Raw genomic sequence first — 19,729 nt, 5'->3', positions numbered from 1 at the left:
AGTTTTATTGTTAAAAACAAACTGGCAAGACAACTTTTTATCCTGGTGTCCCTTTAGTTCAAGCATTTTATCCTCAGTCCCCCTACATGCTAAAGCCATGCGGTCCTTTTTCTACGCATTTGCCTTCACTTTGTGTGTGACAATGCGCGCGTGTATGCAGGCGTTACCTGCGCAGATAATGGAGGGTCGAGGATATATTGTGCATGTACTAATTGTAAGTTGGCACACATCATGCAGCTCTTGCAAATTTTAGGCCTATGGCCGGGTCTCGTTCAAATGACGTCATTTCCTACAGACCAGATACGTGCATCAACATTTTGAACGTCATGTGCATCGGCGTAATGTGCATCGGCTGCGTCGCACTTCAAATGCATTTCGAGCAACAAGCGTGCGTGTTTGGAATAATTTCAACACTGCGCAATGGGTGCTTGATTACGTAAAATATGCAGTTGCAGTTCTCCTACAGAGATGTCAGTACTGATGTCAGTCATTCTGATATGAGGCATGGGATCCCATCCCCACGCCATCGCACACCTAAAAGCTTTCCGAGAAGTATGAATAATTGCATGCCTGAATCCCTCTGTACCGCACACCTTGGCATACATTTACAGACAAATTAAAATTAAAGAATTTGGTAGGAACTGGGCAATAAACCCCTTCTGTAATGTAAGCTCATGAAATGGCTTTACTGTAAAACCAAGGTGATTAGGCCTATTTAAAAAAATACCTGATAGTTCTGTCCCAGCTTGGAACACAGAATCACGCCCAGAAAAATCACACACCTAAAAAAATCACATGCCTAGAAAAATCACACGCCTTGAAAATTCCAGGTGTGCCTTTTTCCACAAGTCTGTGAATTTCAAATCAGAAGGACTGGACGTGCTCGAAATTCCGGTAGGAGACCTTCCACTTACAATCTCAAAATGTAACGAGCACTGTATGTCACATGTATAAGAGTTTATCCCAGAACTTCGAGTGGCATAGGATCTGTCATTCCAAAGAAATAAAGAAAAAATGGCACCCATACGAACGTCGTCTGTAGCAATTTTTCGAAAGTCTGGAGATATGAACCATAGTAGGCCTATAGCCTCAATCATGGATCTAGACTTGTGATTAACTTGTGATAAACTTGTGATGGACTTGACTTCATCCCTACTATTTTTGTTAACGGAAATTAAAGATTTTCTTAGTATGGTTAGAATGACTGATCATCATTAACATATTTCATGAGAAAATGGTACATGTATCAGCATAGGCCCTACTGTATTGTACTCATTCATTATGTACAGAGCATGAGAAGCATATTACAAATGAAAACTATTCTTGCAATTTGCAAACCAAAAAAAGTATTCAGTATTCACAGGAGCAAGGTCAGTATATTGATAAGAATAAGACCTGTGCTATACTTTCATTTGCTTTTCCCTTCAATATTATAATTCAGTACTTATAAGTACTGTATGTACCAATCACAAAAAGACATTTCCCCGACAAAGTTAAGTTTGAGTGGACAGGTGGAGGATCAATCAGGAGGGCAGAAGCATCATTGCATGGAAAAACGATGCTAAGGATTGGCTGATTTAAAGTTGATGCACAGAGTAGTGCATTATGTATGTGTTTGCCCTTTAGTGACTCTTTTACTCGCAAATTATGGTACCAAAGTCTATGCACTGGAATTTCATGCACTTAAATTTACCTCTGATAACTAAAATAATTAAATATTATATAATTTCATAGTAGTTAGTAGAAGTAACTAGTTTACTCGGAGAAACCATCAACACTGTTCATGTTGCCCCCGACACACCCACCACCACACACATGCCCACAGCCTTATGTACTTACAATATGGGGTAGCCTTAAATAAGTGTGACACTATTTGCTTTCCAACAGTGGTTTATTCGCTCTCAAGCAATGATAGCAGCGTCTGCAACAAATAACATAGAAAGTACGTAACACCAACAGGATAACATTTATAGTAAAGTCACATCAGTTCTCTAGACCTTTTTCCCCTTCTTTTGTTCTCCTTTGTTCCTATTGAAATCTCAAACTCCATAGCATTTTCCTTTTGAGGTAGATTGATTTCTAAAGACTTATTACCCCATAAGGAACCCTACATGTACCTTTGTAAACACCTTCAATCCTGGACCCCCATTTGTACCTCTTTTGTTAACTCATACCTCCCATATGTTTACAAAGTTTACTCGGAGAAACCATCAACGCTGTTCATGTTGCCCCCGACACACCCACCACCACACACATGCCCACAGCCTTATGTACTTACAATATGGAGTAGACCTTAAATAAATGTGACACTATTTGCTTTCCAACAGTGGTTTATTCGCTCTCAAGCAATGATAGCAGCGTCTGCAACAAATAACATAGAAAGCAGTGTTGTAGTCGAGACCGGATAGTCCGAGACCGAGACCAAGACCGAGACCTGAAGATTCGAGACCGAGACCGAGACCAGCCCCTTCAAGGCGGACCGAGACCGAGACCAATATGGTCCGAGACCGAGACCGAGACCGAGACCGCTGATAATAAATAACAATAGTCGAAATAAAAAAAACCAAGACACGTTATTATAGTTGAAAAATGTAACCTTTCTATTCACAAAGAATACAGACCAAAATTTTGACCAGTGGCAGTGTTGACAAATTGATACATGACACCTTACTTGAGCAAAAAGTAGTTACACTTAAGAAATATGGGCTTTGACATGTTGTCTACACCCAATCGTGACAAAAGTAAAAAGTTAAAGGCAGATGCTTTTTTATCTGTTATAGGAACTCGGATCCTAAACTCCACAGTCACCCCCTTGGTTTCAGCTATGACTTCTAACGGATATTTAAAGATGCAATTTTAATTTTACATTGCCTCTTTTTTCCTTAAATAAATTTAGGACTTAACTTCTAACAAGACTTGTGTACTTGATTTAAAAAAATGGGAGCTAGAAAATGTTGAATTAATTTTTAAATTTCTGTCATAGAATGTGGACTTGTACATGTAGACCCACAAGTTGCGAGGTGGTAGCCAGAATGTGCCAGATATGGATTTTTAATTTTTTTCTGAACGGGACTTTTAATTTTTGAGGAATAATGGGGTACTTTAAAATGAGCAGCCAGAATATGGGGTCTCATCATACACTCTCATGGCAACAGTGAGTGGTAACTGGTAAGAGTGTGTGAGTTCAAAGCTGGAAAATCAGGTAGAAAAATTTACTTTTTCTTCAAAATACTGTCCCAAATTAAAGAGAACATGGTGTGGGGTCGAAAATATAACTAATTTGAAGCACCTCATTTATTATCAGAATACAAAATGCAAGTGATTACGCCCACAGTGGTGGGCTAAACTACACAATCCCCAAAAATGGTTGACCCTTATTGCATAAATTGTTACAAGTTATTACTTTGCTTTATGTGGCCGACTCAACAGATAAATGCCGAACTTGTTCCAAATCGTTCAGTGACTGGTACTGCTGCAGCTTTACATGTACTTTGGGGACTTTCCAACGTGCAGTCGAGTCCAAACCGACCGCGATATATAACAAGCTTGATCTACGGGCTAGCAAATATTTTAAATAACAATGGTACTGAACGAAGTGAACACAAAGTAATCGATCGAGGTGTAAAAGCTACATATTGCTGGTCTCGACCCGAGACCAGCCAAAATATCGAGACCAAAGGGGACCGAGACCAAGACCGAGACCACAGCTTCCGAGACCGAGACCGAGACCAGCAAAAAGTGGTCTCGAGACCGGTCTCGAGACCTACAACACTGATAGAAAGTACGTAACACCAACAGGATAACATTTATAGTAAAGTCACATCAGTTCTCTAGACCTTTTTCCCCTTCTTTTGTTCTCCTTTGTTCCTATTGAAATCTCAAACTCCATAGCATTTTCCTTTTGGGGTAGATTGATTTCTAAAGACTTATTACCCCATAAGGAACCCTACATGTACCTTTGTAAACACCCTCAATCCTGGACCCCCATTTGTACCTCTTTTGTTAACTCATACCTCCCATATGTTTTGTACACACACCTCAAAACAGGACCTTTGGTCTATCGTGATCGAACCCTATCGTCCTCTCTTATTATGCAGTATGGTCTGTGATTTAAATGTTTACATTGTACATGTATGTATGTAGTCCTGATTTGAAAATCACAGGCGTGTCGGAAAAGGCACACCTGGAGTTTTCTAGGCGTGTAATTTTTCTAGGTGTATAATTTTTCTTGGTGTGTGATTTTTCTAGGTGTGTGATTTTTCTAGGCATGTGATTTTTCTAGGTGTGCGATTTTTCTAGGTGTGCGATTTTTCTAAGTGTGTGATTTTTCTAGGTGTGTGATTTTTCTAGGTTTGTGATTTTTCTAGGCGTGTGATTCTGTGGTCTAAACTGGAACTGAACAATCTGGTAGTCATTTTGTACGCTTCATCTTGGTTTACAGTGAAGCCATTTGAAGAGCTCACAGAAGTGTAATTATGCCGTAAATGTATGCTGAGGTGTGTCATACAGAGGCATTCAGGCGTGCGATTATTCACACTTCTCAGGAAGCTTTTAGGAGTGTGATGGCGTGGGGATGTGATCACACGCCTCAAATCAGAAGGACTGATGATTACACATGTGCATCATCATTACCTGATCTTTGAATTTTTTCAATTTCTATTTTTTATTTTAGGGAACTGTCTTTGGGTCAAACATCATGGAGACTTCCCACAGTGATGATGATAAAGCTGAGGTATCATCACCAGCATGTCTTGTACTACCAGTCAATCCACTACCATCAACTTCATCAGGTTGGTTTGTACATATGCAGCTGTCGCCTCATACAACCAAGCAGTGGCGTAGCCAGGAATTTTTCAGTGAGGGGGCGCTGGGGGGGCTGGAACATTTCTTACACGAGGCTCTCTCCTTTTACAACTCACAACAAAAACATGTTACAGTCGGCTCCCGTTATAGCGAAAACGGTTTGGACAAATTCCAGTTATTACAAACACATATCTCACATCAAAGAAATATATTTGTTAAGAATATGACAATTTGCACCACAGGTGAGAGATTGCCATGTAGATGTGTGAATGTGAGTAATTGAGTATCCTTTGAATGTCATTTGAATGTTTTCTTCTCAAGCATCCTCTCTGCTATTGAAAGAGTGCAGCTTGGCAACTCAGAGTCATCATTTTGCCCAATTTGCATCCCCAATAAATTGTTCTTACAAACAACTGAAAAAAGAAGAACATTGAGAAATGTAGTGAATATTCTGGAACGTGGCAGAAAATTTACATGTACATTTCATAAACCATTAATCAGTACTGTGATTTTTTTTTTAAGCAATGATTGTTTACATGCATGTATGTATGAGTTGCAATTTTATTATGACACAACTTTTACATGGCAACACTTTAAGATTCCTGTACAATTTGTATAAAGTGTGTCTGCTGAACATATACAAACATTCTGTAAGCAAATAGGCCTAACTGTTCTGTATGATTCTTAACATTCTGTAACCTAACTGTTCTCTTTAATCGTACTTTATTAGATCAACGACAGGCACTTGGTAAAGCAGCGAAGCGCAAAGCTAGGAAACCAAAATTTGTTCAAGATACAAAGTCAGCGAAAATCCTGACTGGTGAGTATATGAAGAAAACTCCTTGTGTACATTAGTTTCAAAGGTTACATGGATTGGGCATGTTTCTCAGGAAATCTGTACATTCCGAAATGGCAGGAAACACTAGGAAAAACAGGAAACTTATTTGATGCATTGATTTTTTTATGAGAGTTGTGGTACATTGCACTACATGTATCATAGTGATACAAATTTTAATTTCAAAATATTAAATTAGCAAAAATCTTAAGGTAAAAAGGATGAATTGTAGCTTAAACCCTAACCCCCTAGGCCCTTGTTGCTTACAACCATCCTCAATCCTCCAAAATCCTCCAAAAATTTTCAACTCCGCGTAAATTTTTCAAAATTGTCAGACAGTCCTGCCTCAAAATGCATTCATCCTCAATCCTCCAAAATCCTCCTCATCCCAAAACTTTGCACTCGTGTTTAAATGAAGGATAACCAACGCCAAATCCTTCAAAATCATCAGACAGTCCTGCCTCAAAATGCATTCATCCTCAATCCTCCAAAATCCTCCTCATCCCAAAACTTTGCACTCGTGTTTAAATGAAGGATAACCAACGCCAAATCCTTCAAAATCATCAGACAGTCCTGCCTCAAAATGCATTCATCCTCAATCCTCCAAAATCCTCTTGTGCTTCAATCACCATTCATCCTCAATCCTCTTGTGCTTCAATCACCATTCATCCTCAATCCTCCAAAATCCTCATGTGCTTCAATCACCATTCATCCTCAATCCTCCAGAATCCTCATTTGATTCAATCACCATTCATCCTCAATCCTCTAGAATCCTCCAAAACCGCCAGGAGGATTTTGGAGGAGTGAGGTGGGTTAGGGTTAATGGCTCATTGTTTCATTAAAAAGTTTAAAAGGGAATGACGGAGACATTTTAATGTAATAAAAATAATTGAAACTTCATTCGTATTGACAAATTACAGCAAAGTACTGAGTGCCACACAGGGGCATCAAGAGAAGACAAGAAAATGTAGTACATGAGCAGATTCTTACTAATAAAAGAGAACACCCTGAAGAATGAGCCTACCTGGTGCTGGTACAATGTAATCTACCTCACGTGGGGTAGTGGTTTAAAGATTTGGATTGCCGTTAATGAAAGACAAAAAGGAAACATGGCCAAACCAGGATATGAGGACTGATAAACTACATGTACTACAGATTCATTACATTCTGTCAAAATTCCCCCAAAAAGTAAAATATTTCAACTTTCATTTCTTGGAATGGTAATGCTTAAATAAAGAGGTTGTTGATTAATGAAAGATATTTTTTTATACAAAAAAAATGTGTACAAATTGTGGAGAAGACCAGTAATATATGACACGTGGCATTGTCTGTGTTTTCAGTAATGCACAGTTTGTTTGCACACTAAATACTTTAGTGTAAAATTGCCGCATGAATTTCTAGATTAGAGTCTGCAAAATGAAAATAACAGTTGTTTGTTCCTTCAGGCTAGCTTACGAAAATCCAAACATTTGTGGGATAATAAGTGGGACCCAGGTTTCAACTTCTTGTTACATCATTTCTAACCTTATCAAGAACCTTTAGACAAATTAATCTGGTTGGCCTAGCTGGAACACAAAAACAAACGCTCTCAAAGAAACTTGTACATGTACATTGTTTTGTGGCAGAAATAATTGCATACTATATTTTAATATTCCTCCAGCTACCTATAACTAAATAGTGACATTGATGTCTTCCAACAATCAACAGCCTTCAATAAAACAGTTGTGCATACTTCTTCTTTAGACTTTGCAGAATGCAGTGACGTAAAACAGGAGATGTTGGACAGTACTGATGATGTCATAGAAGGCGATGTCAGTGAAGCATCAGAAGCCCAGGATACACAGGAGAGTCTTGCTAGTGTATGTAATATTAATGGAATTATAGTGTGGTGGTCACTGGTAGAGCAGTTATAAATGTCAGGTTTAAAACCAGTTCAGGGCAACTTGCCGTTTTTCCCAACTTCTGTCATGTCGGAAAATTCACTATACAGTACATGAGTGTGTACATGGACTAGCACATACAGGAATGTTGTTTCCTGCCTTTACCCAGGTAGACCATAAACAAGGCATTGTAGCGGATTTGCCCAAAGTGACGGTATATTGTAGACTGTTTTCACTCAGTTCTGAGACAGGGCAATGGTTACAATGCCCTGTTTACGGAGCTTTTCCTCACGTAGCTGACTGCACCTGTACCGCACTGCATGGCGCATAGTGCAGGGGGTGGAAGTGTAAGCTATGGTTGCTAAGTTCCCATTTGCTCGCTAGAAAACTACCAGGAAGACTGACAAAATTGCGGTAATTTTAAATTAACCCATATATTCAGCAGACACCTTAAAGCATTGAAAACACAGGTATTTTAATAAGCTTTTTAAATAAAAAGTGCGATGGGAATTGTGACTATCACCCAAACTGTTTGATTTTTGAAAGTCAACATTTTGATCGCTGAAGTTCTTTCTCGCACGAATGGCCAATTTCTAAGGAATGGTCGTGTGGATGTATATGTTCTTCTTTTAAATGCCCTTTCCAATTAATACCACTTCCTGAAAAATGCCATTTATATCCCAATTAGGGTTTTCCTAGGACGTAATGTCCCTTTAAAACAGACGTTTAAAACTGTTCCACCACACTATTAATCCTATTCATAAATGGTCAAAAACTTGAAAATTCCAACAATGTTTTGTCCACAGTTTCACTCCATGTTTGGGCCACATGCATCACGCTCATGTGGCTTGCTTAACATCCCATTCTTTTTATAATTTTGTATCAATGGTTCTCAAGCACCCAGTTGTAGTAGGCACATACTGTGTGCATATTGCTCTGAGAGCAGCGTTTCGGACCGGTTTTAAACATCCTGAACGGTGTTTTAAGTTGCATTTCCCTCTTCAACAAATACGATTTCTTCTATTAATAGATTAATGCTAGTAGACTGGCTCCCAGTCTGTACATTATCCATACTGATTGTGGGGCGGGAACCAGGCTACTCCGCAAGAACGAGAATTATTTTCTGGCAGCTAATAAATCAAAAGTCTAAAGTTATATTCCAGTAACTAAACATGGGCCGATTTTTCCTGTGGATGTTTTATTCAAAAGTGAATAACTTTTGTATTGCTAGAAAAAATAGCAATTTAGAAAAGGAATCTGTTTTTCTGGGTGAAATTTGAAAGTAGCACGGGGAACGCAACTTTAAACAGAGATTTAAGACCACCCACATGATGCGTTCTAGTCAAATATGAATGGGTAAACTCACAGATATGAATATAGCTTTAAGGTTTACCCCGGCTAAAAGAGGGTTCAGACAGTGGGATATGTGCACATTGCAGTCCTACAGCTCAGCTGTAGTACTGAGCATTTTATTTTCCTGTTCTGTTGTACACCCACGCAGTGAGTTTCTGTGATCTACATGAATATGTATATATTGGTCAAAATTGTGCCAAATATGCTAGGGCCATCAAGGCTTGATTCAACATGTTAGTGGTGCACTGCAAAAAGCAGGACAGTGACCACTCTGGACTCGAGTATATGGACAGATCATGCCCCGTGTTGCAACATGGGGTGACTGTAATGATTAAAGTCGCCTTAAATGATTAAGTTACCTTGAACTTGTTCCACTGGGCAAGTACTTTAAAATTAAAAATAGTTTGGAAGTGTTCCTCAAAAAGTGTTCGTGCCACATTTAATATTGCCAGCAGTAAGTAATATCTGCTTGACTTTACTTCAATAAGCAGTGCATGAAATGCATGATTGTTTGAGCTGCTAATACTTTGATGTGGTTTGCTTCTGTTGGGTCAGCTGGCCCTATTCTTTTGTGTTCCTAGATTGTTAGATTCAGTAGGCCTTGCCTTGAGAAAGACTGAAGATAGTTTAGGTTAGTCACTTGTATGATGTGTATATTCATTCAGCCATCCAGAGGAATGCCCTGTGAAGAAGTACCAATTGACCCTGTGACTCAGTCTTGGTTCACCAGTAGAGACTCCAAAGACAACCTCTCCAAGAAAGGTAAGGGTAATATTCTAGCCACACAAAACTCATGTTATGTGTTGAAATAAGCTCAATTTGTACACACGGCATTTGGCTATGGTGTAGTGAACTGTAAGCTTCCTCCACCCACTTCTGTTACTGCTAGTATATGTTGTGGGATTAATTTCCAATTCTCTCTAGACTTCATGTTGAACATATTGCACGTAGAATGTTCATTGATGTTTTAGTGTGCATTGACCATGGGATGGGTAGTTGAGGGCATATAATCCTACTTGTGATGATGTAAGATAGTGTCTGCTGAGATACATTCAGGTAGACACCACAAACTAACTGTCATGTATACTGTCCACACTTGCATATTCCCAAAAATTGTGCTGAATTTTGTATCATTCTTTGCCAGATACATTGCCGTTTGCGATCTGTTGTTGACAAATTGTTTCCGTTATTGCCAAATGCCGTCAGTAATTTTAACCAAAAAACAGAAATATTGTAAGAAAGCTAAAATTGAATGAAACGAGATCTGATGGTCATGAGTGCCCCACAGTAGGGATACTATGGCATACATTGTTTGTAAAAGCTAAGTATGGACAATACATGTATTTGGTAAGGTTCAGGAATCAGTGTGATGTCACAGACTAAATATAATCCATAGTCAGAAACTGGGGATTTTCATAATGTTTTACCAATAACTTGGTCATATGCTCCCAATTATTATCTTGCAGGTCATAAGTGGAAGCAAGGCATGTGGTCAAAAGAAGAAGTCGACATCTTGGAAAGAAACATTGAGGAATATCTTAAGGTACCGTACCTTGATCAGATTGCACATTATGGCTTTTGGGGATCCTACCATTTTCATAAAACAATACAGAAACACATACATGTAGTATTACTGTTTTTCAAATAGTCAAATGTACACATTGTAACCAAAGAAAATGACTCTGAAACAACTTTTACTTAGTTTTTTAGGAAAAGTAAATCTCAATAAATTCAATAATGAAACAAACGTAGTATATAAAACAACAAAATAGAAATACCAAATAAATCGCCAAACTGATTCAACTGCAGTTCCACAAAAGTTTCAGGATATAGCTGTAGGAATTACACACAATTGCACATTCCAAATCCTAAATAACTCGCCTAGGTTCTCGGAAGGATCAAAACAGGTTCAATTTTAGACTAGTTACTGGGTGAAAATAAATGTGAAATTCATTTTCTGTGATCCAGCTTGAGATATCATCAATCAACATGTTTTATACACATCAATTCAAGAAACTGTTATACAAAAGTGCATGAAATGCAGTGATAAAAAAATAGCTTTTGAGTATCAAAGATCACAGATCACTGTTCAAATAAAGATGTACTATTTAAAATGCAACATTTTCAATGTTGTATTTTGCAACAGCGGCTGTCTTTCCAAAGAAGTAGTTAAATCACATGAATTATTCAACTTTGACACTTGCAGCCTTCCAAACTGATTCAAGTGTTCAGAACATAAACTGTCTGACTGACTTTGGTGATTCGAAATTCTTCTCTCTGATTAGCCTTTCAGCCAGAAAGGCAAACGAAAAGGCTGTGTTATCCAGAGGCCAGGAGACAGTCTTAAGTCTTACCCAGATGGTTGACCACATAGACATCAAGATAAACGTGACAGGAAAATGTCATAACTAAAAGAATCTCACCATTTACATCATGCAATATTGGTATTAAGTTAACTCAATAATGATATGCCAATGTGCACCTATGAAATTCACTCTCAAAAGTCTGTTAAACTAGAAATATAAAACCACCCGGAAGATTTCTACTTAGATTGTGACACATAACATTTTTAGAGGGGGGGGGGGTTTCATACATGTAATTACTTTGGCTGCATAACTGATGTGGAAATGCATATATATAATTGTGTATATCTGCTAGATGTCTGACAGGAATGGGAATAATCGTTTGTTATCCCAGACTTTTTTGATTCAGCCCTTGAACCAACAAGCACGCGTACTCCATTCGTTTGCACTACACTTTCTGGTTCTAAATGATGTCGCACTTCGGTACCCCATAATCCCACAGCTTGGTTTGAACATTGGTAGATGAATGTGGGGCCTTTACATGGCACTAAAACGTAACATTTGTTTCTCAGGAGACATTGGCAGTTTGGGATTTGCTTATGATTTTAGATTCGGAAACTTGGGGATGCTGTCTCGGTGATTTTCCAGATGAGTAAGGAGGAGAGGAAAGATTTCTACCGTTTCATAGCCAAGGGACTGCAGAGACCCTTATTTGCTGTCTACAGGCGTGTCATTCGCATGTATGACTCCAAAAACCATGTTGGCAAGTAAGTGCAACACAGATGGCATGGGCAAACAAGGCTAGAAATCTCTTTCACTCCAGATACTCAGATTCTATCAGAATCCCAAGATATTCACTTGAAAGTGATTTTCCTTGAAAATTTGTCGTGGCATGTTGGAAAGAGTTTCAAGTCTGTGCACTTATTTCCTGCCAGTAAAACTGGTTCAAAGCTGTAAACGTATTTGTATTTACCTAGCCACCTATGATCAAGATTTTGTGTAAAGTACAAAACCTTTACTGATCTTTTCATCTCTAACACATGTGTGGTATTACAGGTTGATCTGTAAACATTGCAATGCATAAGATTTGAATCAGAGTGATTGCCTAGTAAGATGATATGATAGCCTTATGTATTGTAAAATATCGGTTTAATTATGTTTATATGACATAAACAAAATTTTTAAAAATGTATTGCAAAAATTGTGCCTAGAAGTCTCTGCCTGTCTGATGTGTGTGAATTTTGGTTACATTAATGCTCATACTGAAGACAAAGAGTTTCTTCTTTTTAAGGTACACTGCTGAGGATATACAGAAGCTTAAAGAGTAAGTGTGTTTCTTTTATAAAGTCAGTCTGTATTCTACCTAGTAGCACCGACTAACAAACTTACAAATTGACCAAGGTGAGAGTTAAGTAACAAAAGCAGCTGAGAGTGCATCATGCATGACAGTGCCTTGTTGAATTATGGTGACAAAGCTAGTGTTTGGCCTCAAAATACGAGAATGAAATATTTGATCAGTGTTGTAGTCAAGTCACCAGTCTGGTCACAAGTACCAATGGATGAATGAGAAGAAAAGGAATTATTCAAATTCACGGTTATCTAAATAAGTTGTGCCTTGAGTGGAATCATCTACAGCACTGCATTTAATCACTAAGACACATTGTATAGAATTTCATGGACTGAAAATTATTCCAAAAATAGTAATTTACAAATAATTGTCCAGCTTTTTTCAGATGTCCTTGATATCTGACACAAAATTACAGCTACTCAAACCAGTAATAAAAAACCCTAGTTGTGTGATCTAAAGGTGTGTGTTATAATCAACAGTATGATGCCCAATGGGAGGGATCTGACAGTGTGACATACTAGGCTATCCCAGGTATTGGAATTTAAGGGTGCAAGTCACCATGTGATTGAGTTTAATTAGCAGTACATGTTGATTTGTGCAGGTTACGAGCCAAGTATGGCAATGAATGGTGTGCAATAGGTGCTGAGATGGGTCGCAGTGCTGCTTCTGTCAAGGATAAAGTTAGGCTACTCAAAGATCGATGTCATCAAGGTAAAAACATAAAGATATCAGATATCCTGAACAATAAGTGGTATGGTTCCTCTGTTAATACTGAGGTACCCCTTGAGTGTACTGTGATATGTTGCTTAGATTGATCTTTAACAGCTACAACACATGCAACATTCCATTAAAGTATGGTTACATATTGATCATTAGATGAATTAAGAGACACAAAGCAGTCTTGAAAGGACAAGGTGGTGTTTGGGTATCAAGAAATATTCAAGTGAAGTGTGAGTGTGAAGTATTCTTAACCAGTTTGTGCCGAGATTATTTTGACATTGACCGGACCCAGGTGCGGGATTATTTGTCAAGAACTGGGTAGGACACCCTGATATTTTTGTGAGCAGGTGACTGACAGATATTTCCGGCCTCGCTCATCGTGTGTTTATCCGTCATCCGTTCAAAATGGCACAAAACCTTTGCGTGTATACACATCATCCGACATGAACTGGTTAATAAGAAAATAAATATGTGCTTGGCCGGTTTTAAAAACATACGTTCAAAACTAGTGGCCTGGTCGCCGTAAATGGCCCGAGTGGAATTATCCGCGGCCAGGCCCTTAACAGATTTTAAATGTACTTGTTTAAAACTGGCCAAGCACATATTTATTCCCATTCATAAATACCTTTCGGTCAAAGAATCAAAGCAAGTCGAAAATTCACAATTCTCCAACAATTTTGTTCGACAATTCACTTCATGGTTGTGAAACACTCCTCTAGTCATATCTACATGTATGACACATGTATATGTGCATCTCACGCTAAGTGCTAAAAATCTCCTAATATGGAAATTGGCATGAGCATGAGGGTGAGGGTTCTGCATTAGTGCTGCAACTGATCCTCAAAGTTCGGTTCGGTTCGGCTTCGGAAGTGTATACACAATATACATGTCCATACAATGTATTTGGTTACAATGAAAAGCATGCATAGGCTGTTCCCCTGTTGGAACAAACACGTGTGTACCGCGCACGTCTGACAGAAATAGGCACCGCAATTTCCACATGCTATTCAACACAAGTTGAAGGATGAATCTTATTTTTGTTGTGTAAACAAAAGTCCGTTATAATTTGACTTGATGACGTTGAGAAATGAACATCGTAAATTGCTACCGTGTTACATATCGCAGCCCTATCCGGCCCGGCAACTATGACAAAATTGGCGATCGTGTAGTGTAGGGCCCGACTCCTAACTTAAGGAAACAAATTCCACTTAAAAACTATTAGACAGACCAAACTAGTTGGTTCTCAAAAAAAACAGGTATGTCATAGATAGAGGGCAGGGTTTTGATTTTTTATAGGGAAATTTGGGGGTAAAATGACGATGACAGCGCGGCGACACAACACGCAACCCGAAAATAAAGATGGCGATCACCGCGCGATGTACCGTGAGCACGCACGGCGCGCTGAATCGCAAGGCACAAACCGCGCAGGAAAATTGTGATTTCTACCTCAAGAAACTGTTCAAAATTGCAAAACGGGTGTCATTAGAATTGAGAAGTCTGCTTTTGATTATAAAAGTGATTTTTTTAGCAATAAAAAAATATTTTTGACTCTTATTTGATCGAAACAAAAGAGGGGCCCTACGCTACACGATCACCAAAAAAAATGTCCCACACATGCTGACGGGTTTTCCTGACGAGTTCCGTCCCGTCCGAGCATGCCCTGATGAGCACTAAAAACTTGTCTCGTGGCAATAATTGCTGAAATGTTCATAAGAACAAACAGGTCCTTTTTACTGTGCCAAACATATGAAACTATAATTATTTTTAGCAACAAGCTGACAAATAGCTACCGTAAAAAAATAATAACTTTTCGATTTGCGACTACCATGAATATTCATATTGTGGAGGGATCCATTAATTTTGTAAAGGGGTGTTTCACCCTCTTTTGGGAGATTACTTCGTTTTTCGTATTCATTCTTAATGAAAAAAAATATATTGCGATAAGTACGAACTTATTCTGAACATGGGAAAGGTTTCAGACTCTGATACGATGCAGAATTCTGATACGGTGAAAAAACCGAAAATGCTGGTGAATTTCGCCGAGGAAAGCACACCCTTCACTGCAATTGAATTGAGAGCACGCTTTTCATTGAGAAAATCGCAAGGCGCGTACGATTTTTTCAAAGCGTATTGGCCCGATATCCTATTGTATGCCTTGCTAGAACACTGCAAATAATGAAGATGAATGCGGTGATTGGTCAACACGGTAAATTCAATCATCCGTGCGCTTTAATTTTGCCCTTTCAATGCAAGCATTATCATACCTAGCGCTATCAACAAATACTTGCCGAACTTTCTGAACCGACATGAACTTTCCGAACATGCATGATGTGGTGCAGAATGTAGCAATTGTGTTTAAAGCCAGCTGCTGTTTTATCAGCGGTTTTAAACCACCCACGTGAGGGGCTCTTGACCAATAGGAATTGGTAAACTGTCTCAGATATTTATGAATACTGTGTATACTGCATACACTACAAAGGCACATAGTATCAATGTAGAATTATCCACTTAAAACAAAGAAATATATGGGCAATGTATGGGCTACAAATGTTAGCAGAGTCTTATCTATCTGTGGTCTTATTTTCATTTTTCACAATTATTTGTTCTCATTTTCATTTAATGACATTAAAAATTCCCCATCCATAGAGATTTAATCAGACCCACACTGTGGAATTTGTCCACTTTTCACAACATAGCTTGTCAATCTTTTATCATTTTATACCACCATGGAAAATCAGCATTGCCAAATCTGGTGTGAAATAGTCATTATTGAAATAGTTTTCAAATGCAGCTGGCAAATATACTTTTAAGCTAGTACCCACGATGAATCAAGTCATAAACTGAACCAGATCAAGTTTACTTACCCATAACCATGTTGTTTTCTCTGTGTTTGGAAGGCAAGTGGACCATTAATGAGGAACAGATGCTTGCAGAGGCTGTCTACTCCCTGTCTAAGGCTGCACCTGGTGAGAGTATCACTACTGGCATCTCCTGGTCACAGATAGCTGCTAAGGTACCCACCAGAACAGAGAAACAGTGCCGAGCTAAGTGGCTCAACTATCTCAACTGGAAACATGCAGGTGGAACTGAGTGGACCAAAGACGATGACAACAAGCTACTTGACAGGTAGGTCAAGATTGGTTCAGTTTGAAACACAAAGATGAATAGTCATACATGAGTTGTTGAGGACTATCAAGGACAAGCTTAGAATACTTATGAATATTTACATAACTGCAAATAGGTATGTACCACCAAATGTGCAGTTTGGGATTTAAGTACCAATTATTTGGAAGAGCAAGTACTAACCTGTTTGTACTTAAAGAGTGGAGTACTCCCCTGCAAGTGCATGTGCATGTACATGTGAGCACTTGTTAGTGTTGAAGTCGAGTCCATTACAAGACTCTCTCTTCCGGTGAAGTACAGTCCACCATCTGGTGTATTACGTACTGCAGTTGTTGTACAAGACAATCACAAGTCCATCACAAATCATCCAGTCATGTGTCCCAAGCAATTCAGTTGACATTTAACAAAAGTGTTCAGCCTCTGTAACTTGTGATTGGACTTGTGGATTGACATGTAATTTACTTTAAACCTTTCTGCCAGCATTCTGCCTATGGATATTTTTGGTGGTTGGAACCATGATACCAATTTACTGTGCCGCACGCATGAACACGCAATGTACAATAGAACAGCAAGCATGTAGCAAGCCTGTACGTGATGTACCCATATTCTTTTCTCTTAAGTCCAAATGTTGTATTGCAGGTTTAAAAATGAATCAAAAGCTTGTTTTTAATGCTTGTTTTTAAGGTGATACAATATTTTTTGTCATCAATTTTTAAATATTTTTTTACAAATTCCAATATATTGTTTTGGTAGCGGTAATTCATGTTATTTGAATTCCCTAGGCATTTTTGCTAGGATGCAACCTCAATCCTGCAAAAACCTCCAATTGCCTCCATGTAAGAATTACATACAGCCTCAATCCTGCCAAGTCCTCCATAGCCTTGGTCAAGGCGCTAGTTGTTTTTTATCCGGCCGTAGCGCGGTAATGCATGTATTCATAATGTCTATGCGCTATGCATGCAGTACAGTGCATTAAAAATACAGCGCGAACAGCGACCTCACGCGGCCACTATTTTTATGCAAATCAGTTGGACCCAATATAGCGCCTTGGTTCAATCGTCCATGTGAGGTTTTGGGGGTGGTGCTCATTATGTTAATAGCCTTAGCTGACCTTAAATGTCGTTTTCTTATTAGTCGATCGTTGCGGGGAAACTTGCTTAGTAAAACGTGGCACCGTACCTAATCCATACATGTACACGTACACATTATGTGTCTCTCTGCACACGGTACCAATGCACAAAAACTGTGGTTCCTGTCACGTCTGCAAAAGGCGAATAGCTAGCTGCAAACAATTTGATGACGTCCGGATTTACTAAGGTGTGATTGGACACTCCACATCAGTGCGTGAAATTACAGTCGGACATCGGACATTTTCCGACCACTTTCATGGTTTGTCCGACCAAATGCAGATGTGCTCGGACAAAATGTCGGAGCGATTTATGTATTCTTTGTGGAGTTGTCTTTTTCAGAAGTATGAAATAAACGCTTGCACTCAAAAGTATTTTGTTGTTTATTTCCGATGATCCGGCCTGTAATACTTACCGTACGCTGAGCGGCTGCTAACTACATGTACGTGTTGTCTTATATTCACGCAATAGATGCAACGCGTTTACACCCCAATCATTACACAGTCTAGTACAGCGTGGCGTGCACAGCGATAGATTGGCATTCGTACGTACGTGCCGTTTGCCAAAAAATAGACGTGAAATCAAGTCGATAAATTGTGTTTCGATCAGCAGTCTTCGTGTTTCTTCTACAAATCAGTTAATACAACTTTTTGTACTTTTCAAGACATTTTATGGAAATGAGCAGTGGCCGTTTGTGGAATTCCCAGTTAATTTCTATTGGGCAAAAGTGTTAAATTGGACCTGATTCAACCTCTATTCCTTGCTATAATGTTTCGATCGAGCCTCTTTGGACATTCAGAACTGCAATTTCACCCAGTTTAAGTTATGTGTTCTGCAGACTTGAATCGAGTCTGTATAGTGACGAGTCGAAATATAGAGTATTATAAGGACATTGACGCGCATACATGTAATGAGAATTTAGCAAGATCAAAGTACGTTGTGTTGCGCGGTATGCTTTAAGTGCGTGATTGTTACTAAATTCTCACAACGTGGCTTACTACAGAAACGAGCGCGTGAATCAAATTTGGAACGCTAAATGGCAGATCAAAACTTGACAATGGCAGAACACTTTTGATTGTGCTCGGACATTTTGTCCGACCACTTTTTTTGTCTAATTTCACGCACTGCACATATTAGCCCCGCCTACACTTATCTGTATTCGCATACGAGGTCGTGCGCTAGAAATCCAGCGCAAAATAAAGAAAAGCATAAGCTTTTGCCGACGATTGAACCAAGGCGCGATATTGGGTCCAACTAATTTGCATAGAAATGGTGGCCGCATGAGGTCGCTGTTCGCGCTGTATTTTTAATGCACTGCATAATGCATGGCCCTAGCGAGGATATCGTTTACGCACCACGGCCGGGATGAATAACATTTAGCGCCTTGACCAAGGCTAAGTCCTCCATTATTTCTTGAATGTGGTCCTTGGAGGGGTGCCCACTGCCTCAATCCTGCATAATTCTCTAGCAGTGGCTGTCAATACATGTACATGGTTGTTGAGGCAGAGCCTTTGACATCCTGGAGCAGTGTGGAGGATTTCAAGGCCTACATTTATGCACAGCTGAGCACAAACAACTGCCCAAGACCTTGACACAGTGTATCTTCCAAAATCAGCCTCACATTTTTGCCATATACATGTAGCCTCAATCCTGCAAAATCCTCCATTTTGCAAAGAGGATTCTGGAGGATTTGGGAAGGTTAGGGTTAATTTACTCAATGTAACAACACATGCTCAGGTCCAGTTCCAGCGTTTCACCTGAATAATCACAAACACGGTGTACAACATTGCTAAAGGCAACCTACATGTATAAATACAGGCAGGTCTTATGGCCTTATGAAGTGCTCTTAATTGTACTTGATTGTTTTAGAAACAAATTTTAATTCATTCATTTATTTTGAAAAACTTTTTCTGATACACACCACACTACACAGTCTTACCTCACGATATTTATTTCTGCTCAAACCTTAGGACCACAAATAAATATGACTGCATTCAACTTCAGATTCTTATGTATTCTAATGGCATTTATTTGTTGACTTACATGTATTCACACTATAATAACGACATTTTTAAACAAAAGCGTAAAGCGTTTTAACCCTAAATGAGCTTTTCTGTATTTTTACCGAAAGATTTATTCTGGCCTGAGATTACATATAATTTGTATTGTCTTACATCATAATGGGCTATTTTATTCTGTCTGTTCATGTAAAGGATCCAAAACACATCCAAAGACAT

The 19,729-nt window shown here is 38.9% G+C and overlaps 1 protein-coding gene across 1 annotated transcript in view; it reads left to right on the top strand.

Annotated features, from left to right (window-relative positions):
• LOC119742027 (cyclin-D-binding Myb-like transcription factor 1) overlaps positions 1 to 19,729 on the top strand; it is a 63,658-nt gene that overhangs the window by 1,887 nt on the left and 42,042 nt on the right. The window contains exons 2-10 of the mRNA XM_038218047.1: positions 4,673 to 4,790; positions 5,534 to 5,623; positions 7,382 to 7,497; positions 9,537 to 9,633; positions 10,338 to 10,414; positions 11,784 to 11,941; positions 12,466 to 12,498; positions 13,124 to 13,233; positions 16,140 to 16,368. Coding sequence (XP_038073975.1) covers positions 4,673 to 4,790; positions 5,534 to 5,623; positions 7,382 to 7,497; positions 9,537 to 9,633; positions 10,338 to 10,414; positions 11,784 to 11,941; positions 12,466 to 12,498; positions 13,124 to 13,233; positions 16,140 to 16,368 — 1,028 coding nt within the window. The remainder of the gene's footprint in view (positions 1 to 4,672; positions 4,791 to 5,533; positions 5,624 to 7,381; positions 7,498 to 9,536; positions 9,634 to 10,337; positions 10,415 to 11,783; positions 11,942 to 12,465; positions 12,499 to 13,123; positions 13,234 to 16,139; positions 16,369 to 19,729) is intronic.

The sequence above is a fragment of the Patiria miniata genome, unplaced genomic scaffold (genome assembly GCF_015706575.1).
Source record: "Patiria miniata isolate m_02_andy unplaced genomic scaffold, ASM1570657v1 HiC_scaffold_11, whole genome shotgun sequence".
NCBI classification, from domain to species: Eukaryota; Metazoa; Echinodermata; class Asteroidea; order Valvatida; family Asterinidae; genus Patiria; species Patiria miniata.
The sequence above is the reverse complement of the archived record's forward strand: the minus strand, read 5'-3'. Positions and strand labels throughout refer to the sequence as shown.